Genomic DNA, 27,330 nt, shown 5'->3' with positions numbered 1-27,330 from the left:
TGCTCAGGCTTCTAACCCCAAATGCCTCTTTATTGCATTTAAGTCTCTTCTAAACTCTCCCACATCAAACCTCCAAACACCATCACTGCCCAAGATCTTATTTCCTAATTTAAGGACAATATTGACAAGATTTGATATGAAGTAGTATCTTTCTCCCAGAGACACAACCTGCTCAATTCACCCACCCTCTGGCACCTGCTCTTCACAAATGTAGATGACGTATCTACTCTCTTCTTCTCTTCCAGCTCTAGTTCACCTGGCCCTATCCACTCACCAATTAGCTGATCGCCGTCTCCTGTGCTTAACCCAGCTTTTACTAAAATGTATAACTTCTCTGACTCCACTAGTATCTTTCCATCATTAATCTATTACTTCTATTTTGAAAAAAAACCAAAACTTATTCAAACTCAAACTCTCTCAGATTACTGGACCATCTCTCAACTCCCATTTACCTCCAAGGTTCTTGAAAGGAATAGCTACACTCACTTCACACAACCTAATGGACCTTCTGTCAGTCAGACTTTCAGTCCTAACACTCCACTGAGACTGCCCTGAAGTTGGTCAGTGAGTTGATTATTATTAAATCAAAAGACCATAATTTGATTATAGTTCTCCTGGACTTCTCTGCTGCGTTTGACACTGCTGACCACTCTCTCCTCATACAAACGCTACATTCTCTAAATCTTTAGGGCACTGTCCTTATCCTGGTTCTCATCCGACTTATCAAACCGCTCCTTCAGGGATTATTTCTCTGGATTCACCTCCTCTCTTCCAGTTGGAGTACCACAAAGGTCTGTGTTAGGCCAGTCCTCTATCTATACAATTTACCATAAGACGCTAATAAGGGCCTTTGGATTTCAGTACCACCTTTATGCAGATAATACCCAAATTTATGTATCGTCTCTGGATCTGTGTTGGCCCACATTAAAAAATATCTGTCTGCCATTTCATCTTGGATGTCCAGACACCACGTCAAACTCAAATCTGTGAGCTAATATTATTCAGATCAGCCAACAAAAGCTGCCTACCTGACGTCTCTATATCTGTTGACAAAACATAAATAAACTACACCCTTCATGCTTGCTGTATGTGTCATCCTTGAATCAGAACTGTCCTTTGTTCCCCACATCCAACCTGCCTCCAAATATTTCCAGAATATGTACATATCTCACACAACTGCCCAAAGTTTAAATTGTCCTCTCATTATCTCCCTTGTTACTGGTCTTCCCCTAACCAGACTTTCGCCCCTATAATCTATTTTGAATGCAGCTTCTAGACTAGTTTTCCTTCATTCTACTACGGTTGCTCCGCTCTGTCGGTTGATACATTGGTTGCCGGTATTTTACCAAATCCAATCTAGAATACTTTTATCGACATACAAAGCCATTAACAAAGCTGCACCAACACGCATCTCTTCTTCCTGTCTCAAAATATCTCCCAATACCACCCTTCTTCTTTGCCCAAGATCTACGCCTCTCATCCACACTCATTACCTGCTGCCATTTCCAGATTACAGGACCTTTTTGGGCTGCACCCACTGTGGTATTCCTGCCCTTGTACAGTAAAACTTTCCCTTAGCCTCCAAACCTTCCCTTGAAAACTTGCCTCTTCAGGCAAGCTTATCAAATTCCTGGACCTTCTTCTTAACCTCCCTAGGTTATTCTAACCTATTAACACCCCTCTAAACAGTTCTTCATCAAGTGAACATTGTGTATTTATATTGCACTAGTGCTTGTTCAGAAGAGAGGTTTCTTTCATTTGGGTTTGAACGAGAGTAATAACTTGCGTAACAAAGGAGGCAAGAGAACCACCACTATGCTGGGGACATGAACCATATTCATGGTAATGATAAATAGGTGTCAAGCCTTGATATAGGGTTGTGTGAAGGCCGAAACCTTGATGACCTCTTTATTTAGGATTTGGAAAAGCCTTGTGAGCGCCTCCTAATTATCTTACTTTACATATCCATTGTTCTGGAGTTTCTGAACTCAAGCTCGAGAGATATTTTCAAACATGACCACACACACACACACACACACACACACACACACACACACACACACCTCAATACTTTAATACCCCCACACACACCCTCCATGCAGGTGTTCTACACGTATCTGCTATATCTCACCTTGGCTCTTGTCCTGGAAGTTGGTCTTGCGCTGCAGAGTGGATGGAAGCTCATTGAGTCTCAGCGATAACTGCCGTTTAAAGGGTGAATTCTTCTGGCTCAGGGCGGGGAAGCCTCGAAAAGACCCCTGTCTCACAAGCTGCTCCAGGGGGGCATGCCGGCGTGGGATCGCATGTTGGCCCCCGGCCTCCCCCTTCTCAGCTGGGACTGACCCACTCTGCAGGACAGCAGAGTTCTCCGGCTGAGCCGGTAACACCGGGTTGGGTGCGGCTGCCACAGGCACGGTATTCAACGGCGGATTCTGAGTCACTTCAACTGGGAAATACAGATAATATCACCAATTAGTTTTGACCTTCCACATTATACATTCAGCTCTTGGGGGAATTATTTCATATTTTATTATTTGTTATCAATGAATTATCGCTGTTACTGAGAAGCTTAAAAAAACACAAGAGATAGAACTAGACAGAGAACAATAGAACCCACACTCTAATATACAGCAGAATAACTTCAAGCTCCAGGGTTCGGTTTTCCCAAATAACTGCTATATCATTTCTTTATTATATATACACAATACATATTACATAGACAAAAAAACCTTACGGTTTAACTTGTTTGATTAAGGCTTGTTACACTTACGCACCATCTAAAATTTAAGGAAATTATTGAAACTCAAAAGAGCAATGGAATTACGACAATTAAGACAGAAGCCTTAATGGACGTGTTCCGTGTGCAATACAGACATGGTAAGCCACCACATCCAGTGGTTAGCAGCGCGCTCATACGTTATAGTGAGAGCGGTGCCAGGGATAATATTAGTACAGTGTGCCCCCAACAGCCCCAAAACACCAACCAGCCCCCCTGTAGCTGACAAATATGTCTAATACATTCTTTCACAGAGAAGGAAATTTTTATGCGGTGAAGCCAGCCATATTTGTACTCTCAAGTGAAGCCACTCTGAGTACACTCGGTACACACCTCTATTTGACATAGGCAACGCTATGAAATCCCCTATCTTTAAAATGGGGCATATTTTAGTTGTAAAAAAAAATAAACATTTCTCAGAAATATCAAACCCACAAAGGCATTCTATGGTCACAATAGCTTTCTAACAAAACAAACCCCTGGTCTTAAAACGTCCTGTACACCGATTTATGTTTTGTTTACGATTTTCATATCTTATTTTGATATGGCTTCTAGCACCCAGAGGTGGTTCTCCATTTGCATGCCAAATTTCAGCTCAATAACTCTAATGCTTTTTAAGATGTAGCCCCTCTCACAAAATTAAGATGACAGAATGCGATTTATTAGCATTAACCTTAATAATTATTGCCAATCATATTACACAGTGCCGTACAGAGAATATTTATCATTTACACCCGTCTCTCACCTATTGGAATTCACAATCTAAACTCCATACCACACTTGTTTTGCAATATGGGTGGAAACCAGAGCTTGCTGAGGAAACCCACGCAAACATGAGAACATATAAACTCCACACACACAAAGCCCTGGTAGGAATCGAACCCATGACCCCAGCCACTGTGGGCAGCAATGTTAATATTATTAATTAATAATGGTACAGATGGACAGCAAGCTGTGCAAGATAAACGGCGCCACCTTCTGTCTCCAAGTGGCATTACACAAGTTCTATCATAAGACAAGTCTTAAAAACGTTATCTATTCTCTCTATCTTACCTTTCTTTTTTTCCTGAACCTGCCGCACGACCTCCTCTCGCTCAGCCTGCTGGGATGCAGAGGTAACGCGGAACGATCCCTCGCGTGCAAAGCTGGTACGACTGGCGTCGAAGGACGCAGTGACCCCACACTCCTTTTCTCGCTTCTGCTTCCGTTCCAGACAGGCAGCGAATGCGCAGCCCACTGCGTGACTCAGGCGCTCCCCCTGCCGGCAGTTGTAGATGGGTCAGAGACACGTTCCCTCTGGAACATGATAAACTATAGAGTCCCTATTTTAATGATAGAGTCCCCTCTTCTAGGTAGCAAGTCCGGGAATTCTATACAGCATCAAGGTTATTGTCAAAGAGCTTTAAACAAAATTCTATTAAAAAAAAATGCTACAAATGAATGTTTGGGGTACTCAGCACAACTATACACTCAGCACTCACCGAGTCTTTCAGTGCCATGAAGCAGTGGCAGATCCAGCGACGGGTAGTTCCGTCCCGGCATATATAGGAGAACGCCTTGTCAAAGTTGCGGTCTGGAGCACAGAATGAAACTTTTTCAATGGTCTGGTCCACTATGAGGTCCTGAAGAAGGAGAGAGAAAGACGTAAGGGGGCGGTGAATGGACTGAGATGAGGAGTGTAATAGGTAAAGTGTGAATAATTTTTGATCATCGATAGATCTGTCCAGACAAGGGACTGGACAATGGGCAGCACGGTGGCTCAGTGGTTGGCACTTCTGCCTCACAGCACTGGGGTCAGGAGTTCAATTCCCGACCATGGCCTTATCTGTGAGGAGTTTGTATGCTCTCCCCGTTTTTGCGTGGGTTTCCTCCGGGTGCTCCGGTTTCCTCCCACACTCCAAAAACATACTGGTAGGTTGATTGGCCGCTAACAAATTGACCTTAGTCTGTGTGTCTGTCTCTGTGTGTGTGTCTGTGTGTCTATATTAGGGAATTTAGACTGTAAGCTCCAATGGGGCAGGGACTGATGTGAGTGAGTTCTCTGTACAGCGCTGCGGAATTAGTGGCGCTATGTAAATAAATAGTGATGATGATGACAATGAAGGGTCTGTCCTCACCTTCACACCATCTTAAACTTTGTATGACCCCCATGTTCTTGTACATGGCGGCCAATAAGATATATATTATAGGGGTTATTATTTAAATAAGCATTTTTAAGCATAATAACCATTATATCTGATAATTTGATAAACACTGTATGTAAAGTTCCTTGAGAATGACATAAAACAATGAAAGGGAACTTACTGATTGTTTTTCATATTTATAGTTCCCAATATCCAACAGTAAATGAAGCAACCATTAAATACTTTTTGGAGAAGTTTTTCCATGATCAACGTTGAACTTATTTAACTTTGGATGAGACATTTAGGAGTAAATGCATCAAACCTTCTAAAAAGTAAAATTGGAGGCGTTGCCCATAGCAACCAATCAGATTCTAGTTATCATATTCTAGAATGTAGTAAGCGATAGCAAGAATCTGACTGGTTGAGCAACATCTCCACTTTTCCTTTTTAGGTGTTTGATACATCTGCCCCTTAGTCTTCTAGGCAGCTAATATAATACTGTATGGTTAATTGGACTAAAAAAAAAAAAAAACCTTTAAAAACTTGTAATTGCTGTATAAATAAAATAACACATAAGATAAAACACAGCATAGTTAATCTGTAGAATGAGATCACCAGACGCATTCAATAAGAGCTTTATATTATTGTTCTGTGCTCACCTTAGTTTTATCATCCACAACTCGCAGTCCATCAGCAGAGACCCACAAAATGGCTTTAACAGACTTCTTCCCCAGCTAAAAAATAAAAAGGTAAACTGTCAATTATCAGTGAGTATTTACATATGTGTACCATCTTCACTGTATACACTTAGGGGTAAATGTATCAAGCCGAGAGTTTTCTGGCAGGTTTGAAAAGTGGAGATGTTGCCTATAGCAACCAATCAGATTCTAGCCATCACTTTGTAGAATGTACTATATAAATGATAGCTAGAATCTGATTGGTTTTTCAAACCCACTGGAAAACTCTCAGCTTGATACATTTACCCCTTAGAGGTCTATTCATTACAATGCAGTGATGAGGATGATTTTAATTGTGGTGACAGCAAAACTCCTATCAGCGAATTTACTGTTAAAATCTCAGTGGGGCAGCTGGGCCAAAGCGTGAGGGTTAAATTACAGCATCACTAGGCCAATCTGAAGGGGTACGCCATCCTGAGATGGCGCTAACAGAAGACGGTTTGCAGCAGTATTCCTGCCCTGTATGGGGAAGCCTTCGCTGACGGAACCTGACGAATCTTATCGGCAACGTGGGTTACTGCCAATAGCTGCCTTGATGAATACCCTATCGCCAGCAAAACAGATCCATTTTCAGTGGCCGTAGGGCTTTTCGTCCACTATATAACCATCCCTTTTATCCCTGTAATAGATGACCCAGGGTCATTAAAAACTATCCACGTTTATAAAGGTTTTACTTAACGCCTGTTACGCTACCTTACAGTTTGTATGCTTCAATCAGTGACAAAACATTTTAATAAACAGTAACCAAAGATGCCTAAAATACTGAATAGGAGAAGCATCATTACAAAATCAAATAGAAGTAAACAATGCTTTTTTTCAATGAAATTAAGATTAATAGCCCACTAGCAATGTCTGTCTCTAGACTACAGCCTGAGATTCTTCCCAGGTTTAACAGATTTTCTAGGGGGTAAATGTATCAAGCTGCGGGATTGAAAAAGTGGAGATGTTGCCTATAGCAGCCAATCAGATTCTAGCTGTCATTTTGTAGAATGTACTAAATAAATGATAACTAGAATCTGATTGGTTGCTATAGGCAACATCTCCACTTTTTCAAACCCACAGCTTACCCGTAGAAGTGAAGGGACTGCTGATATGTCGTAGACTAAATGCAGACACTGAAATGACTTAATTCCCTTTTGTCACTGGGAACGCAGGATGAATGTCATGGTCTCTTTGAAGCACATTTTGGGCTCTTTCCCAATTCCTCCTCTGAATCTGCAGCACATTTGCAAGCAGCGTTTCATCTTATCTTCAGCTTGCACACCGCTCCAGATTCCCTGGCCTCCTAATTCCCGCTGTGCAGACCACACGTCTTATGCAAAATACATTTGGATGTGTCATGGCGGGTCCTTGACTGGGGCTCTATCTAGACAGAGGCCACAGAATCTCTCTGGGCCCTGCCAGCCCTGTTCAGTCTGCATTAATGGCAACAATCTTCTCCTCTCCCTTCAATTGAATACAAAGCAGTCACACTTTCAATTTAATTTCAGCCTCTCACCAGTTTCAGTTTCTTGACAGCATCCTCGCATACGTGCATTCCACGCGACTCCTCTACCTCCACGTGCCCCAGGTACTGTGAATAAAGCGTGGAACACATTACATCAGGCTGGTGCTACACGATTCATAGCCAAGTAGAGCGATGTGTGACCGCAGTAAGCGATATGACCACTAGAGGGTGGTATTGACCACAACAATAGGAACTGTTTGACCAAAGTGATATTATGTCATACAGGCAGAGGGGGGGACAAGTACAGTATATAGAAGAGACTTGCAGACTTAAGACGATGGGGTCATTTCATAGAATAAAGGCTCCTCCCATGTCGAAGTGAGAGGTTAATGACAGAGGCTGTCTCAGCAATGTATCTCAGTTGTCATAGCAACACAGCACAATAGCAGAATGAAAGCCCATAAAGATGGTCACTTACTCTGACAGGGAAGCTGCATTTCCCCCTCCTCACGGCCTCCTCATCTGCCCCCCACTGGTGGGGGCGACTGGCTTCTGGGACGTAGGTCGGCTTTTTTCTCCGCAGGCTCTGCCGCAGCTTGTTCATCTCAGGAGCTGCCTGGCTGGAGCGGTGAAAATAAGCAAGAAATGGATTATAGTCTCGTTCTAAAGTGGTAGGAGGCTGGACGAGATGTGAATTATATGTTGTGACTCTTCAGAATATTACGCACTTCTAGAGAGCAGGTGCGCACCTGGATGTACGCTGGGCGACCATCTAGCGCACCAATGCAAAACCAAGAAAGAGTGCCTCCGGTGCACAACATAATGAGGTCCACCAAGTGGCTTATCTGCAAACGTGATGTTATGGGCAGCACAGTGGCCTAGTGGTTAGCACTTCTGCCTTACAGCACTGGGGTCATGAGTTCGATTCCCGACCATGGCCTTATCAGTGTGAAGTTTGTATGTTCTCCCCGTGTTTGCGTGGGTTTCCTCCGGGTGCTCCGGTTTCCTCCCACACTCCAAAAAACATACTGGTAGGTTAATTGGCTGCTATCAAAATTGACCCTAGTCTCTCTCTGTCTGTCTATATCTGTTAGGGAATTTAAACTGTAAGCTCCAATGGGGCAGGGACTGATGTGAATGAGTTCACATCACATCACATGATGAAGCTGAATCCAATGTTAAGTCTATTAATTCACTAAGCTAACGCATGAGGCACCAAATGCCTCAAGCCTCAGTAATGTAACTAATATCTAGGGAGTTGGCAGCCATTTTACAATGTTCGCTCTCCGAGATCTATATTGCCATATTACCCACCACCACAGGCCTCCGCTGTCACACTCTCCATCGAGTCTCATATTCCATATGTATAAAATAAATACATTAGTACAGTTATTATTGTTGTTTTTATATGCTGGCATGGATGTACAAGAACATAAACATGACAAGATAAAAGAAACAGGTGGCAGTCTGCCCCCGCTGTACTTCTGCCACCGTAGGCATTTGCTCTTATCCGAGCCTGAATATTGGTTCAGCAAACAAAATGGCTGCCTTCACTGTGAATAGGCAACAGGTCTTACACTAAAAATTAGGATACATGTGCGGAATGACTTACGCCAGAAGGAACATTTAAATAAAAAAATATATAGGTTATAGTAATCGAAACATGCTTACGCAAAGGGGCCAGTTCAATTCGGCCAAGTTATTCTAGGAATTACGCGGCCTGTGCACTATTACCGTTACTACGGTAAATGTGCGCAGTATTATCGTCAGTACGGTAATTTTAACACTGATTTTTTTCCCCGCAGCCCTCGGGCCCGCCAGCAAAAATCTGGGGTTAAAATGACGTATTAACAGTAATACAATTAGCGCCGCGTTAATCCTACACTAATGTGGCCGAACTGAATCGCCCCACACTGTCCTAAGTGTGAAATCAGGTTGATATAGGTTTGAGCCTCAAGCATTGAAAGCGTTAAAATAATTCCCAGAATTCCAAACTCCCTCTACCCTTCCCCACATATGTTGGGGAAGATTGAAAACATATGGGCGAGAAAGACATTTTCCGGAAACTGACAGAATTCAGGGGGGGGTGGGGGGAAGGGGGTGTGGAGGGCGAATGATAGATACAAAACCTAAACAAACTAACACAGACCCCTCCCAGGGCGCAGGGTGATTTACAGAGCAGCGATTAGAGGGCCGGCGTCCTGTGTCAGAAAGAGTGATACGCTCAGCTCAACTTAATCTGCTGGGAGGATGAGAGAAATAACAGCCGCTAGGGTTTAATATTCAGCCGTTAAATGAACAGCACAAGTCTGTAAACTGACATGTTCAATTACCCTGCAGCGAATATATCCCCAAGTACACATATTATGTGAGAATGGGGAGCGGGGTAGGGGTAGGGTATCCGATAGGTGGGTTTTATGTTCTTTCCATCTGTTTAGGTGTCTGTAAAATAACAAAATCACTAATTAGGACATTAAAGTACCTGACCCTACACACAGAGGAGGCAGCCATTTTGTGCGCTGAATGAGAAGGCAGGCTACCGATTCAATAGGAAGCAACTGAATCACTGAGGCATGCAGTGCCTCATGCCTCACTGATAGCTCCTAGTGAACGGTCAGGCTGCCTTCTCCTAAATATTGCCAAAAAATCTGTGCTCTGCGTAGGCGACCAGTATGCTTTGTGTTGAGCCCCCACAATGGTCACATACTGCATGTCTGCGAGGCAAAATTAACCTGAACACAAATTAAAAATTTGTTTCCTATAACCCTCTCCAATAATGCCTGGACAAACGAGGGTTAAACAGCCAATGTCAACATTATCCACATTTCTTACATTCTCCACAAACGTTCCAGACTGCAGAGATCATCGTATTCAATCCACAGGGATTTTTTTTAACGTACAAGAGGTGCAAACACTTTAGGGCACACCTGTATTAAGTTTAATTTGTCAGGAAATTTAACTCTTTTGTGACTGTAAGGGTTAAAGCGAGGGGATCTGAGAAAGGGGAGGTGGGTGAGGAAGGCGACAGAGGAGGGAAGAGTTGGTACAATCCGCTACTCTGTCTGGGGAAGGGGTTATAACCCGTTCGAGTTTGGAGTCACATGCCATTGACTGGAGAATGATTTCCCCGGATACCAGAGACATTTAGAAACTTCTGTCTTCTCTATGAACGTCTCACAGCATCGTGCTTCACGATCAGTACAGATTCTCTTATAACACCTTAATGTGTTACCCAACGTTGCTTGGGACAAACTTTGTGTCCTAGAGCTCACTGCTGTCTGTGTTACCCTGCAGTGGGAGGGACAGGGTTCATGTCTGATGGCTCACTGCTGTCTACTCTATTCCAAACTGCAGTGGTAGGGCCAATGTCCATGTCTTATGGTACACTGCTGTCTGTTACCCTTTAGTGGGAGGGCCAAGGTCCATGATTTATCACTCACTGCTGTCTGTGTTACCCTTTAGTGGGAGGGACAGGGTCCATGACTTATGGCTCACTGCTGTCTGTTACCCTTTAGTGGGAGGGACAGGGTCCATGTCTTATGGCTCACTGCTGTCTGTGTTACCCTGCAGTGGGAGGGACAAGGTCCATGTCTTATGGCTCACTGCTGTCTGTGTTACCCTTCAGTGGGAGGGACAGGGTCCATGTCTGATGGCTCACTGCTGTCTGTGTTACCCTTCAGTGGGAGGGACAAGGTCCATGTCTTATGGCTCACTGCTGTCTGCATTACACTTTAGTGGGAGGGCCAAGGTCCATGTCTTATGGCTCACTGCTGCCTGTGTTACCCTTTAGTGGGAGGGACAGGGTCCATGTCTTATGGCTCACTGCTGTCTGTGTTACCCTGCAGTGAGAGGGACAAGGTCCATGTCTTATGGCTTACTGCTGTCTGTGTTACCCTTTAGTGGGAGGGACAGGGTCCATGTCTGATGGCTCACTGCTGTCTGTGTTACCCTGCAGTGGGAGGGCCAAGGTCCATGACTTATCACTCACTGCTGTCTGTGTTACCCTGCAGTGGGAGGGACAAGGTCCATGTCTTATGGCTCACTGCTGTCTGTGTTACCCTGCAGTGGGAGGGCCAATGTGCATGTCTTATGGTACACTGCTGTCTGTTACCCTTTAGTGGGAGGGACAGGGTCCATGTCTTATGGTACACTGCTGTCTGTGTTACCCTGCAGTGGGAGGGCCAAGGTCCATGACTTATCACTCACTGCTGTCTGTGTTACCCTGCAGTGGGAGGGACAAGGTCCATGTCTTATGGCTCACTGCTGTCTGTGTTACCCTGCAGTGGGAGGGCCAATGTGCATGTCTTATGGTACACTGCTGTCTGTTACCCTTTAGTGGGAGGGACAGGGTCCATGTCTTATGGTACACTGCTGTCTGTTACCCTTTAGTGGGAGGGCCAAGGTCCATGATTTATCACTCACTGCTGTCTGTGTTACCCTTTAGTGGGAGGGACAGGGTCCATGTCTTATGGTACACTGCTGTCTGTTACCCTTTAGTGGGAGGGCCAAGGTCCATGATTTATCACTCACTGCTGTCTGTGTTACCCTTTAGTGGGAGGGACAGGGTCCATGTCTTATGGCTCACTGCTGTCTGCATTACGCTTTAGTGCTAGGGCCAATGTCCATGTCTTATGGCTCACTGCTGCCTGTGTTACCCTTTAGTGGGAGGGACAGGGTCCATGTCTTATGGCTCACTGCTGTCTGTGTTACCCTGCAGTGGGAGGGACAGGGTCCATGTCTTATGGCTCACTGCTGTCTGCATTACGCTTTAGTGGTAGGGCCAATGTCCATGTCTTATGGCTCACTGCTGCCTGTGTTACCCTTTAGTGGGAGGGACAGGGTCCATGTCTTATGGCTCACTGCTGTCTGTGTTACCCTGCAGTGGGAGGGACAAGGTCCATGTCTTATGGCTCACTGCTGTCTGTGTTACCCTGCAGTGGGAGGGACAAGGTCCATGTCTTATGGCTCACTGCTGTCTGTGGTACCCTGCAGTGGGAGGGACAGGGTCCATGTCTTTTGGCTCACTGCTGTCTGTGTTACCCTGCAGTGGGAGGGACAAGGTCCATGTCTTATGGCTCACTGCTGTCTGTGTTACCCTTTAGTGGGAGGGCCAAGGTCCATGTGTTATGGCTCACTGCTGTCTGTGTTACCCTTTAGTGGGAGGGACAGGGTCCATGTCTTATGAATCACTGCTGTCTGTGTTACCCTGCAGTGGGAGGGACAAGGTCCATGTCTTATGGCTCACTGCTGTCTGTGTTACCCTTTAGTGGGAGGGCCAAGGTCCATGTGTTATGGCTCACTGCTGTCTGTGTTACCCTTTAGTGGGAGGGACAGGGTCCATGTCTTATGAATCACTGCTGTCTGTGTTACCCTGCAGTGGGAGGGACAGTTCAGGTCCTATAGCTTGCTTCTCTTCATATCACTATGAAATCTAGTGCATATAAAAACTGTGCTGTTGCCCATGCCAATCTACAGATTCCAGCATTAATTTTTGCAGTGCAGTTTAGTAAAGGAAACATCCACTGTTTCCATTAATGTCCATTCCCCCACACCCACATCAGATGTCAGACTTTGGTGGGAAAAAAGGGCTCCAAGGGGGATTTTCATAAAACCTACAATCGACCGTGTTACATCTCTGTGAATGATGTCTGCAGATTATTTGTACTTTGTGAAGTCTTGCTGAGCACTAACAGCCCCAGATCCATCTCACTGCAGACACCATTTGTTTCCAGGGTCTGGGAAGCGGACAGTATGCAACAGAGATCGAGCAGCATCACACAAATATGTAACACACTGTAGAGCCAGGGCTGTGTGTGGTCTGTGTTCTGGGGGGTTTCTCCTGTAAGACATTCACGCTGCTCAGAGGAGACAGGAACAGGGAAACAGACAAGTCAGACAGCTTTTTTTTTTTTTTTTTTTAAATAAGATGGTTTTGTCTAACGAGCAGCTAATTAGCAGTGGATTGGCACAAGAGAAGGGATGGTCTGTGGGTATTTGCTTTGTAGCATAGAATTCTATAGAACACATTGTGGATAGACGGGGAGATAGAGAATCCATTAGTCCCCCTGATACTGGTTCAGACCCCTGAACACATCATCCATAGAACTCTGTACAAATCTGCCAAACGCCTCTGTGTTATTCTCATAATGAGACGCATCCCCAATTGTACATCACTGGCGCTGAATGCAAGTCAGAGTATGTACAAAACAATATATTCTGCACATCTGTTGTCTGCAACCAACACAGAACACACTGGAGACAAATACTAAAAACTAGATAGAAATATCTATGCAATGTGTCTTCATAGCTTCTAATTATAAAAAGAATAATATATTATACATACATGAATATTCTTAAACAGTTCCTGCTGTAGAATGTCCTGCAGAATGCTGTACATTGTATGCCTATACTCCCTGCAGAATGCTGTACATGGTATGCCTATACTCCCTGCAGAATGTTGTACATGGTATGCCTATACTCCCTGCAGAATGTTGTACATGGTATGCCTATACTCCCTGCAGAATGCTGTACATTGTGTGCCTATACTCCCTGCAGAATGCTGTACATTGTATGCCTATACTCCCTGCAGAATGCTGTACATTGTATGCCTATACTCAATGCTGAATGCTGTACATGGTATGCCTATACTCCCTGCAGAATGCTGTACATTGTGTGCCTGTACTCCCTGCAGAATGCTGTACATTGTATGCCTATACTCCCTGCACAGTGTCTCTCTATACTCCCTGCAGAGTGCTGAGGAATGTCTCTCTATATTCCCTGCAGTGCTGTAGAGTGTCTCTCTATACTCCCTGCAGAGTGTTGTAGAGTGTCTCTCTCTACTCCCTGCAGAGTGTTGTAGAGTGTCTCTCTCTACTCCCTGCAGAGCGTTGTAGTGTCTCTCTATACTCCCTGCAAAGTGCTAAGGAATGTGTCTCTATATTCCCTGCAGAGCGTCTCTCTATACTCCCTGCAGAGTGTTGTAGAGTGTCTCTCTATGCTCCCTGCAGAGCGCTGTAGAGTGTCTCTCTATGCTCCCTGCAGAGCGCTGTAGAGTGTCCCTCTATACTCCCTGCAGAGCGCTGTAGAGTGTCCCTCTGTGCTCCCTGCAGAGTGCTGTAGAGTGTCTCTATATTCCATGCAGAGCGCTGTAGAATGTCTCTTTATTCCCTGCAGAGCGCTGTAGAGTGTCTCTTTATTCCCTGCAGAGCACTGTAGAGTGTCTCTCTATGCTCCCTGCAGAGCGCTGTAGAGTGTCTCTCTATGTTCCCTGCAGAGCGCTGTAGAGTGTCTCTCTATGTTCCCTGCAGAGCGCTGTAGAGTCTCTCTCTATGTTCCCTGCAGAGCGCTGTAGAGTCTCTCTCTATGTTCCCTGCAGAGCGCTGTAGAGTGTCTCTCTATGTTCCCTGCAGAGCGCTGTAGAGTGTCTCTCTATGTTCCCTGCAGAGCGCTGTAGAGTGTCTCTCTATGTTCCCTGCAGAGCGCTGTAGAGTGTCTCTCTATGTTCCCTGCAGAGCGCTGTAGAGAGGCTCTCTATGCTCCCTGCAGAGCGCTGTAGAGAGGCTCTCTATGCTCCCTGCAGAGCTCTGTAGAGTGGCTCTCTATGCTCCCTGCAGAGCGCTGTAGAGTGTCTCTCTATACTAACCACAGAGCGCTGTAGAGTGTCTCTCTATATTCCCTGCAGAGCGCTGTAGAGTGTCTCTCTATATTCCCTGCAGAGCGCTGTAGAGTGTCTCTCTATATTCCCTGCAGAGCGCTGTAGAGTGTCTCTCTATATTCCCTGCAGAGCGCTGTAGAGTGTCTCTCTATATTCCCTGCAGAGCGCTGTAGAGTGTCTCTCTATATTCCCTGCAGAGCGCTGTAGAGTGTCTCTCTATATTCCCTGCAGAGCGCTGTAGAGTGTCTCTCTATATTCCCTGCAGAGCGCTGTAGAGTGTCTCTCTATATTCCCTGCAGAGCGCTGTAGAGTGTCTCTCTATATTCCCTGCAGAGCGCTGTAGAGTGTCTCTCTATATTCCCTGCAGAGCGCTGTAGAGTGTCTCTCTATATTCCCTGCAGAGCGCTGTAGAGTGTCTCTCTATATTCCCTGCAGAGCGCTGTAGAGTGTCTCTCTATATTCCCTGCAGAGCGCTGTAGAGTGTCTCTCTATATTCCCTGCAGAGCGCTGTAGAGTGTCTCTCTATATTCCCTGCAGAGCGCTGTAGAGTGTCTCTCTATATTCCCTGCAGAGTGCTGTAGAGTGTCTCTCTATACTAACCACAGAGCACCGTAGAGCAGTTCAGAGAATAAATAATGATGCAATGTAGTCATTAATTAAAACTTTTTTCACTTACAGTTCTGGTGGGAGCGGCAGGGTGGTCTAATGTGGGCATCCAATAGTCAAAGTACTCTGCCCGATGCCTCCTGAAAGCGCAGAGAGAAGGGTCAATGTGTCGCTTGGTAGAGACAACGTAGAAAGGTCGTGAGATACGAAGACCTGCAATGAAAAATTAGAAAGTAATTTAATATTTACTCCAAAATCCAGAACTCACAACTGTTTTACAGTGTCCTTGCCATTCAGTCAATGCCCTTAACCCCACCCAAGCTACTTCTTCTTCCTTATTATAAAGGTGTGATATTTCACCAATGAATCATATAATACAATTAGGCAATAATATACCTATATTTTGATCGCCTGGCTTAGAGTTGGACAGAAGTCCATTTGTGCCACCTAACAATGCGACTTATCTAAACTTTGTTGCACTGGACATAAATTGTGCCCAAGTCTAATACTTGGAGAGGTTTCAGTTCAGTAGGAAAGTAGAGACACAATTTAACCACGCCCCTTAGAGATGCATCTGATTTTGACTTGCACGTAACAGTGTATGCAAAAGTTAAAAGCAGACCATTTACATACAAAATAACTTTATAATGCAGGAGTGATGTAATACTTATATAATCAGAAAGCGACAAAGGTAACAGTATAGGAGTAAACAAAAATGTAAGCATACCAAAGCAAAATATAAACATACCAAAATGTTAACATTTTTTCTCTCAAAAACTACAACTACTCACATTATGACCAGACCCATCTGATCACGAGTGACATGTGGATGTAAAAAAAGCTAATCAAAACTAAACTAAAATTACTAAAATCCCCAGCCAAAAAAACCCCAACTCTCTCACACTCACTATTAAACACTCATTATCTAAACACTCCCTGACTTATTACTAATTGCAATCACAACATAATTTAATCAGAGATACTATAAACCAAATTCCCTGCATAAATGTACCCGGACATGTGAATTCTTTAAGAACACAAAAACAGAACGTTATTAGATGGAGTTTATTTTTGACAAAGTGTCACAATGCATATTGAATAAAATGGCTATAAAACTGACATACAAAACAGTTCTCTTAAAATAAAAACAGAGATAAACACAGAACTGTCATAGCACAGCACACTCATGTACTCGTGTCATTTGCTGTCTGGGAAACGCCAGAAGTTATGTACAATTATTCAGTAGCAGACTGAGCCACAGGAAAATAAATTTAATTACTTTTTAAAGCTGTTATCTTGCACAAACCTCCTTCCTCTGTGACATCTCTGAAAGAAGTGTGCCGGTATGCTAACCTGCTTTAGAACTGTTTTACTGCCCTTTGTCCAGAAAAATTTCTTGCAATGGTTCTATAAATATTATAACTCTCTTCTGAAAAATAGCAGAGATAAAGCATTGAGTCCATGACATATTTTATGACTCTGCACCTATGCATATGAATCATGATTATGTTATGCTGATTCCTTGGGCTAGCATGTATGTACCATCGACACATATTATCTAGTTAATTACAGCGGTTACAAATTTATACAGAGGTCTTCTCACATATGGATTATTGCTTAGAAGTATTATATTTCCCATAAAGAATATACGGGGAACTTGGAGACACACAAAATATGGTCCTTTCAAGTCAAAGAAATTTCACAATCTATTAGGATCTATTGAGCTAATAACTGGACAATAAACAAAGGTTGATTGTTTCTTCTGTGACACCAGGGCAGCCCTGAGTAAACAATCTGGCAAGGTGGCAGGAAACAGGTCTCTGAAGCATACATCAAAATACATTAACCCCTTGTTTGCTTACACAGAGTGATTTGCTGGGAAAAAAAACCTCTGTCATTCCTGAGTTTCTGATCTGCCCAGAAGCACTTGGCCTGTAGCCTCTTCCTTTTGTATGGCCACAGATCTCCAAAGAAACTCAAAATATCATCATCATTTATTTATATAGTGACAGCAAATTCCGTAGCACTTTATAATTGGGAACTAACACAGAAATGAAACAAAACTGGGTATTACAGACAGACAGAGAGGTAAGAGGGCCCTGATTGCAAGTTTACAATCTATGGGACAATGGAGTTTAAAACATGACAGTAAGTGCTACATATAGCATATTGGTCCAGCCAATATGATCCAGTCACACAGCAATGCTGGTCAGGGGGTCAGACTGTGTAGAGGATGGTAAAAGGCTAACTAAGGGAGGATTAGAGGGTAGTAGAGGAATATTATAAGCTTGCCTGAAGAAGTGGGATTTCAGAGAACGCTTGAAGATCACAGGAAAGTCTTATTGTGTGAGGGAGGGAATTCCACAAAGTGGGTGCAGCCCAAAAAAAAGTCCTGTAACAGGAAATGAGAGCATGTAATGCACCCCAACGCAGAGCCGTAACTAGGGTGGTGCGGGCGGTGCCATCGCCCCGAGCGCAAGCCCAAAGAGGGCGCAGCAGCCGCCCGCTACCTAGCTCTGTTGGCAGTGATAAAAAAAAAAGCCTTTGACTTCCGCAGTGGAACGCATGTGCGTTCCACAGACAGGAAGTTCGGAATTTGCGTTCCAAATACCAAACTTCCTGTCTGTGGAACGCACATGCGTTCCACTGCGGAAGTCATAGGCACATCTTGAGTGATGCACCGCTGCTTCGTGTCTGCGCTCTCCTCCAGGTCTGCTGTTTGTCCCCTCCCATCTATGCAGGTCCTCATTTGTAGGGTAAATAATCTCATTTTCATTTTCATTCTCTCTCTCTCAGGAAATGATATACAATGTGCTGAGATATGGGTGTCAGTAGAATTCAGATACTGCACATAGCAGCTTTGCATTGGTTCAATAAAGCTTATAATCTTATAGTTCATACGGAATTAACTCTTTCATGGTCAGAGAATGCACACTGCTTCCCAAAAAAAATCACTCCTGTAGAAACATACCCTGTTGATCAGCACATTTTTTTGTTTCTTGAGAAGAGTGGACGCTGATAAGATGATGACTTCCGAAATTAAATATCAACCAACAGACCAAGAATATGTCTCATAATGATACAATTTTAAGGGGTTAAATCTGCAGTCTGGTCTCAGCCGATTCCAGGGACTTTCTCCCTTTTAGTTTAATAATACAGTTTATATTGAGACATGTTCAACTCAGATGTAATATTCTTGCTGTTGCCTAATATGGAAATGCTGTAAGGACGGTGCTTTTCCTAATAAGTAGGTGAACTAGGCACTTGCCTAGGGGTACCAGTATTATAGGGGGCAGCATTTAAGCTTTATTGCTCATTTTAATCATATAATCCCAATTATTTTGTGATGGGCAGTATTGCATTGGTTCAATAAAGCTATGGAAGAGGGTATGTAAATGTTGGTCTGATCAAACAAAAGTGTCTACTCACAGAATTAAAAGTATGCTAAAATTTGGTGTTCAGAGTAAAATCGATGTAAATAAGGAACATAGTCCAAGCAGAGTGATGAGGAGTCTGGCCTGGAATATACTGAAAATGTATTCCTGGAAATATTCACTTCCAATAAATTAGCAATATAGAAGAACTATCACTGCGAATGGTAAATACACTCTGGAGGACATCTGAGAAACACAAAACACCCAATGACCCCTGCAGAACCAGCTTTGGTTCTATCGGGTGCCTTGATTTGCGAAAGTGCCTAAATTTGCACTGCAAATGGTGGCTTTTGCGGAGGATCAGAAAGCGACACAGGCTCAGGGGAGAAGTTGGGTGGAGTCAGGGCATGCTTTGCCAAGGGTAAATCTAGTTTTGCAGAAGAAGATTTCCTTTTGTGGAGCAGAGGTTTTAGATAAACGGTTGGAGGATCTCTCTCTCTCTCTCTCTCTCTCTCTCTCTCTCTCTCTCTCTCTCTCTCTCTCGTTTCACAGACAAGGATAAGGCATCACAATTTTTTTTCACAATATATTAAAGTCACTTAAACCTACATCGACCCATTATGCAAATAAAACACACAATTTAGTATCACAATTCTTATTTGAGTATTAAGTGCATAAAATATAACAATTCCTATCACTATATATTTTTTGCATACTTTATATAGTCCAGAGAGCCGGTTGTTAATTTATTGGAATCCCACCACTGTGTGTTTGTATGTATGTGTGTATATATATATATATATATATATATATATATATTTATATATATATATATATATATATATTTATATATATATATTACACATACATATACAAATTCTTTCAGTAAAGTGCTAGGCACACCCACATTAGGTTGGCCACACCCACTTGTCAAATGCCACTCCCACTTAGATGGGAAGGGGGGGGCGCCGGTGCCCTGTCTCGCCCAGGGCACCAAAATGTCTAGTTACGGCACTGCCCCAACGTCACAGTAGGGGGTTCATTATTCAATTTATATTTGGTAAAATCATACTTACCTACTTTTGGCAAGTTGTATCCGGGAGAGGGGCGTGTCCGGAGGGCAGGAGGGGGCGAGGTGCGTAAAATCGTGTAATTTTGGCCCCGTACCCGCGACAATTATGTTGTTTGCCGCAGGGGGCGGGGCCAAAATGACACGATTCACCGCGAATCGTGTCATTTTAGCCCCGCAATTGCGGGAGACTTGCCGGCTTTCCCGGAAGTCCGGGAGACCGACCCGAATTTCGGGCAAGCATGGGTAAAATGTGGTATCAGATCTTGTTCTCCATATGAACAGCATCATTAAACATCTACTCAGATTCACATATCCAGATGTGTTTTGACAATGGCAGTTCTACAATACGGCTAATTGTACTTATTGAGAAGCAGGGAAACAGTAGAATATATATATATCGAAAAATAAAATAACAGCAGTCGTCTTCCTTACTACCAGTATTCCTCCGTTTCCCACAGTATATACAATCTCTTTATCAGCATAGGTGCGCATTTCTGTCCGCAAGGCACATTTTAAGGCTCTTGTCCCCGGGAAATCAGTCCGCGCCACCTTTTGCAGGTTTGTGAACCCACTTGAAAATGTGCATGTTTTCTAAGGAACCATATGCCCCTCCGTGCAGCCAATTTCCTGGGGCTCCTCTGTTTCCCTCACAGTCCTGGCCAAAAAACAGGACATTTTTTGTTGTGTTGGTTTTTTTTTGGTTTACTTTTTCTTTTTGGGAAGGGGAGGGGGGTTCAGTTCAGGGGGGGCTCCCACTCTCACCCCTCACGATCCTTAAAGGTGGTTAACAAAATTAATTTGCTGGTTATGTATAAGAGAACAGACAGAGCCCCAGAAAAAAGTGAATATAGACCAAATAAGTCACCCAGGGGTGGGTGACGTATTATATAGTGACTACTTGTTGCCCATTACAGCGATATTACTAGTCACTGAGCAGTTATAACCACAATGACATTACAAGCCTACGGCTCTAGTACTTTCACACAACATCCTGACATGATTTATAATCTCCTTGGATGGTACACAAACCTGTATTACTCTATCTGATAGGCCGATATGCTCTGCGGATGCACTCGCACCAATGAGGGCGTGCTGGTTCTTTCATACTGCAGTTCAGCTTATTACTGTAGCTGTTCAATGATAACAATAGAGTCCATAGTATGGAACATTCTGCCAATTCCCCCCACCAAAAACCATTCCCGGGGTCACTCTGGACCCCCTGCTGCCCAACCACAAAACGCAGCACACGGACTGTAGTATTGCTGGGATTAGCGACAGCCCCAAACTGGTCCTCTCTGAATGCGGAATTAAAACCTCCAGAGTCTGACAGGGGGTGTAATGCGGGAGACAATCAGACGAATTGTCTTATCCACTGTGAACAGCGCCTGGAGTGTTGGCGATAATCATCTGTGATAACTGCGCCAAGCTGGCTCCAGTACCATCTACATATACAGATTATATCATCCCTGGTTAGGAATCAATGCAGAGGGCAGTGAGGACATAGGACTGTGTGCTCATAACACCCTCCCTATTGCTCTCACTAATAAATACAATTAGGAACAGCCAAATTGCTACATGGACGCTCTTCCGACTGTATCAGCTCCATAAAGGACAATATAGTTTCACAGCACAACGCAATATATTTTTATGCAGAAGATACATTATATGCTCTCAATACACAATACCCTAATAACTCAGGAAAAAATAGTTTCTTGTCTCCATATCCCAATAATAGTACTGGGGCATTTTTATGCGTGGGGCTCAATGTATCTTATTTAACATAAATGGCCAGTCCACACCTGATCTAAACAGCTCTATTACTTCATATGAATTATGTAATGTTACTTCACACCTAGCCTATAACAGCTGCTTTCAACACATGTAACTCCTTCTATTACAGCGCTTTTCTATAATTCAGCTCTTTACTATATATGACCTTCTTCCTAGATCTCCTAGTATTCCATATAACTATTCTATAGGGGGGATTCAATTCAGAGGGATGTGCACACAGTACTGCTTATTACGGAAAGGAATCTCTTCTCATTTTCCTACGCGCCTCTACAGGGTGCAATAAGTGCCTTCACATACCGTTCCAGAGGTACTCCATAGGCAAACCGAGGAGGGGTTTCATAGTGCCTGGAAACCCCCCTCCAAGCCTGGGGCACTGTATAATTGAGGTGGCTGGACCCTGCTCCCGCTTCACACAGTTCTGCTTGAAAAGGGAGAGCACTACTGTTAGGTGCACGCAGCATTGCCCATGTATATTACGGGGATAGGAAGAGTTGGAGAGAAGCCAAGCACTGTCTAATATTATAGCCACGCCCCCATGCATGCTTTTCACGCCCACTGGCGACGTGGTGTGGAAACCCCCCTCTACAAATCCTGCGTTTGCCCCTGTACTCTGCAGCATAACGCTCTGAATTATATTCCCCCTATATGTCTACTCCTCCTAATGTATATCACTCTATAACAAACTCAGTTACAGAATAGACCTTTCCTGTAAGTCATCCTATTACCCATCTAACTCCTCCTACAATGACATCTAACTCCTCCTACAACGCCATCTAACTCCTCCATATACGCACTGAAAATGTTATTTGTAAGGGGCCTTTGTCAGAGAAGCTTTATTGGACATCCTCAGTTTATAAGTGGGCGGGGATAGAACAGCCTGTAGCCAATCAGATCATCAGAAAGTTCACAGCAGCAAGAGATGAGTGTGCGGATATTGCGGGAGGAGGTGACCTGCCCACTAAGTGAGGGCAGGACTGCACGTGACTGGGGCAGTGGAATGGAAGCGGGTGGGAAGTCACAGAACGGAATTAGAATTCATCACAGAGTATTGATAGGAGGCTGCAGGAAAACTGCAGAATCAAATGTATCTCTGTATGAAACAAAGTTCATATACCCAACTTGTTACTCCAGATACTAAATGTGGATACTCACCCTCCCTGTGTAACATTCTGATGACTGATCCCAGGCCTCAGCTGTCAGCGTGTCAGTGAGATCCTGCTTCCCACATATCTTGGGAACACTGTCTCCATGGTAATAGTTGCCAGGTTACAGGATTCTGACGGGATTAAGGATGGTAGAGACAGCGTTGCAGCGGTGAGTGCTTTCATGCTAGGGCTGGTTGAGGATCTCTGTCATTAGGAGCGATCAGGTGACACCTCTGAAGATAGCAGAGAGATGTGCACATGGAGAAGACGCAGGTGATACTGCAACATGGATTCTCCAGCAGCCATACTGAGTCTCACAGTAGGGAACGGGTGTTATTAATTCCAGGTATGGGCAGTTACCAGATTACAATGCAGCAAATGATATTCTAGTTTAGTTGTGGCCATAAAGGCCCCAGGGCCTGTGGTTTATTTTTAGAACAGTGTTCAAGATATTTTAAATAGTGGGAATAATAAAAAGCGGGGTTACGGCAATCTGGGGACTACATGGTGGAGTAGCAGAAAGCAATGATTTAAAAAATATACTTACAAAAAAAAAAAAAAAAAAAATCAGTGTAGTAACTTCCCTATTGGTGGGGTGATGTGTGCAATGTGATCTCGTCTGTTCCTTGCTCATTAAACAGCAGAGCAGGGTACTTTCAGTCAATTTTGGAGCATCAGAACCTGATGGGCCTATAATGTGAGAGGGCCTGGAGCTTCAGCTCCATCTAAACTGCTGTTAAAAATTCTTGAGTTTTAATAATGCTGATCACACATATTAACAGAGATTACCATAAAAGAATAAGTTAAAAGCAAAAGGAAAGAAATCTATTATCTAGAGCACGATTAGCCAGAAAGCTCCGAGAATCAAAAAATAGATAATTGCTGCTGTCTAGTGATAATGTCATAGACACAGACATATCACTGGGTGCTTCCTCCTAGAGTGAATGTGAGGAAAGCTGCTACACAAGGTATTGAGGAGAGGGATGTCATAAACACAGACATATCACTGGGTGCTTCCTCCTAGAGCACATGTGAGGAAAATTGCTACACAAGGTATTGAGGAGGGGGATGTCATACACACAGACATATCACTGGTGCTTCCTCCTAGAGCACATGTGAGGAAAGCTGCTACACAAGGTAATGAGGAGGGGGATGCCATACACAGAGACATATCACTGGGTGCTTCCTCCTAGAGCGAATGTGAGGAAAGCTGCTACACAAGGTAATGAGGAGGGGGATGTCATACACACAGACATATCACTGGGTGCTTCCTCCTGGAGCACATGTGAGGAAAGCTGCTATACAAGGTAATGAGGATGGGGATGTCATACACACACAGACATATCACTGGGTGCTTCCTCCTGGAGCACATGCGAGGAAAGCTGCTATACAAGGTAATGAGGATGGGGATGTCATACACACAGACATATCACTGGGTGCTTCCTCCTGGAGCACATGTGAGGAAAGCTGCTATACAAGGTAATGAGGAGGGGAATGTCATACACACAGACATATCACTGGGTGCTTCCTCCTAGAGTGAATGTGAGGAAAGCTGCTACACAAGGTAATCAGGAGGGGGATATCATACACACAGACATATCGCTGGGTGCTTCCTCCTAGAGCAGAAGACATTATCCCTAAGTACTTCAAATCACTGTGATGAGCTCTGCTAAACTAGGTAATAAGGAGGTGATATCATACATGTGATGGGAAAACAACAAGTCCACTGATCATCCGGGCGATAAACCATTATCGCTGCTTATCACAGCTATAGAAAGTATGTTACTGAGAGTAGTCTGACTTCCCCGTGCAGCGAGACCCAAGGAATCCAATCGGCGATGGGTAATTTTGATAACCACAGGGGTTTTCGCCCTATAATATATAAACCTCTTAAACAGTGTCTCTGGAAGAAACTGTAGCATTTTTTTTCACACCGTCTTCATTTCCGGTGTCGGAGGCGGTTTACATTTTCCACCGACATGTGGCCCTTGGCTCCTTAAGGGGCCCATAAGTTGACACGCAGAGCAGCAGCAGGTTATAAAACATACCATTGCATTCCCAGAGCAGTACTGTCAGCTTTTACCTGCTTTGTGGTCTTCGATGCTGCGTGTATGGTAAAATGTGTTTTATATTCTTGTAATGCTGGGGTTTTGCTCCAATCTTTAGATAGTTGCAATGTAATGAGGTACTGGGTGTCACATGGCATCACATGGGTCCTTGCCGAAACAACAAAATCCTATCAGACCTTTGACATGAATTATGTATAAGGGATCTAAACATTTATTGAGCTCAAACTGCACATAAACCTCACTAAGTCCTAATGGGGTATTCTATAAATGTGGAGTGGGCAGCACGGTGGCTCAGTGGTTAGCACTTCTGACCCAAGTGCTGTGAGGCAGGAGTTCAATTCCTGACCATGGCCTTATCTGTGTGGAGCTTGTATGTTCTCCCTGTGTTTGCGTGGGTTTCCTCCGGGTATTCCGGTTTCCTCCCAAACTCCAAAAACATAGTAGGTTAATTGACTGCTATAAAATTGACCCTAGTCTCTCTCTCTCTCTCTATCTGTGTGTGTGTTAGAGAATTTAGACTGTAAGCTCCAATGGGGCAGGGACTGATGTGAGTGAGTTCTCTGTACAGCGCTGCGGAATTAGTAGCGCTATATAAATAAATGGTGATGATGATGAAAGTGGAGATGTTGCCTATAGCAACCAATCAGATTCTAGTTATCATTTATTTAGTACATTCTACAAAATGACAGCTAGGACTTGATTGGTTGCTACTGGCAGCATCTCCACCTTTTTAAACCCGCAGTTTAGTAAATATACCCCTTAGTCTTGTTTTACTACGGTGTTTGTTTGCTAGTTCAACGTACTGTGTGATAGGCTGGTGCTATATAAATAAATGTTAATAAATAATAATAATAATAATAATAATAATTCTTGGTGCATCTTTTGCAAAAAAGAAAAAAAAAAATCCAACTATACCCATTTTTGTCACTTTCCATAAGTGTCGGAGTTTCTGGTGCCAAACTGAAAACAAAAGTGATCTGTTAAAAAACAAAAAAATGTTAAAAGAATGTGGAGTTCATTTAATCCAGTTTTAAACAATAATTTTTTTTCCAGTCCAGGAGCTAAAAAAATCTGTTTCTGACGTTAAAAGTGTTTTTATGTTTAAGCCTTGTATAGAATTGCAGGGTTTTGAAAGAAGAACGTAAGACGCTGGATAGACGAGCTGTGTCTTACAGATGGCCAATGCAAGTCATTTAATTCTACCATGCAAATAATTAATATAAATGACCTTTCACTCACAGTGGGTTGATAGGGAGTGACGGGGGAGAGTGCAGCGTGTGCCATAGACAATACCCACCTCCCTTCCTTTTATGTCACTTCAATAGGTCCCGCACGAGTGTCTGAATAGGACACAGATGCTGTGACAACAGTAATTCCTCCCCAAAACATCCCCCCCCCTTAACAACCAAAAGCTCTTTACTGCAGCCATAGGACTTCCAGGGACATGCTAGACCTCAAAGCAGACTCGGGGCTCTTGCTTGGGAAGGCGTGACCGATGCCCTCTTCTTCTCTCCATTGTGTATCCTCGTTTTAATTAAGGCCAAGAAAAGTCATACTTGGCAACAGCTGTGCATAGACGAGGGGGGTGTTGGAGAGGGATCGGACAAAGGGGTCGGACAGCGGAGAGGGTATGGAAAGCAGCTGGGTAGTAACGTAGACACACAAAAAAAATCAGGACAGCTGTTTGCTAGACTCTACACCCCCTCCCGGGTCCACCAGATCACCATCAGTTGGCAGGAGCAAGGTAGGGTTTTGATCTTTTCTCTATGCAGGCCCAGTCCTAGGACAACCCTCTGCACACAACTGCTAGCCATTGCATCCATATCTATTGGAAAAAGCCAGCACACAAGATACACAGGCCAACTTCAAAGGACAAAGGCTTCTTCCTCTGTTTACAATTTTAGGTTTATTCTGAGTTTTCAACATAACATTTCAACATTGTTGCTACTGAACCTTCCGTAAACAGTTCATTGACTGATCTGATGGATATCTATTATGTTTTTTGTTTTTTTTAATATTTTAGAGAAACATGGTCATCTTAAGATTTGAGGACATCACATTCCTATGAACCTGCTACTTCCACATTATGGGCAGCACAGTGGCTCAGTGGTTAGCACTTCTGCCTCACAGCGCTGGGGTCATGAGTTCAATTCCTGACCATGGCCTTATCTGTGTGGAGTGTGCATGTTCTCCCTGTGTTTGCGTGGGTTTGCTCCGGTTTCCTCTCACACTCCAAAAACATACTAGTAGGTTAATTGGCTGCTATCGAATTGACCCTAGTCTCTGTGTGTGTGTGTGTGTGTGTGTGAGGGAATTTAGACTGTAAGCTCCAATGGGGCAGGGACTGATGTGAATGAGTTCTCTGTACAGCGCTGTGGAATCAGTGGCGCTATATAAATAAATGGTGATGATGATAATTATCGGGTAGTGTCATGATCTAGCAAAGCAGAACAGAGAAACTGGTGCTCTCTACAGGGTTAAACACAGCAATTAAGCAACAGCAACAAGGCCCTAAATCTTTGCTTTCATCTCCATA

General features: G+C 43.8%; 1 protein-coding gene across 3 annotated transcripts in view; it reads right to left on the bottom strand.

Annotated features, from left to right (window-relative positions):
- The window catches only part of NUMBL (NUMB like endocytic adaptor protein), a 65,136-nt gene that overhangs the window by 11,682 nt on the left and 26,124 nt on the right, over nt 1-27,330 (bottom strand). Inside the window, exons 2-8 of one of the 3 annotated variants that reach the window (XM_075187032.1) lie at nt 15,414-15,483; nt 7,562-7,699; nt 7,135-7,209; nt 5,559-5,633; nt 4,258-4,398; nt 3,830-4,034; nt 2,132-2,446 (exon numbers count right to left, since the gene is read on the bottom strand). In XM_075187032.1, the coding sequence (XP_075043133.1) occupies nt 2,132-2,446; nt 3,830-4,034; nt 4,258-4,398; nt 5,559-5,633; nt 7,135-7,209; nt 7,562-7,699; nt 15,414-15,483 (1,019 nt within the window). Of the gene's footprint in view, nt 1-2,131; nt 2,447-3,829; nt 4,035-4,257; nt 4,399-5,558; nt 5,634-7,134; nt 7,210-7,561; nt 7,704-15,413; nt 15,557-27,330 lie in introns of all 3 variants that reach the window. The other 2 variants (XM_075187034.1, XM_075187033.1) reach the window with 2 other exon arrangements.

The sequence above is a fragment of the Mixophyes fleayi genome, chromosome 9 (genome assembly GCF_038048845.1).
Source record: "Mixophyes fleayi isolate aMixFle1 chromosome 9, aMixFle1.hap1, whole genome shotgun sequence".
In the NCBI taxonomy this organism is placed as follows: domain Eukaryota; kingdom Metazoa; phylum Chordata; class Amphibia; order Anura; family Limnodynastidae; genus Mixophyes; species Mixophyes fleayi.
Note: the sequence above shows the minus strand (reverse complement) of the source record. Positions and strands in the feature narration are given on the sequence as shown.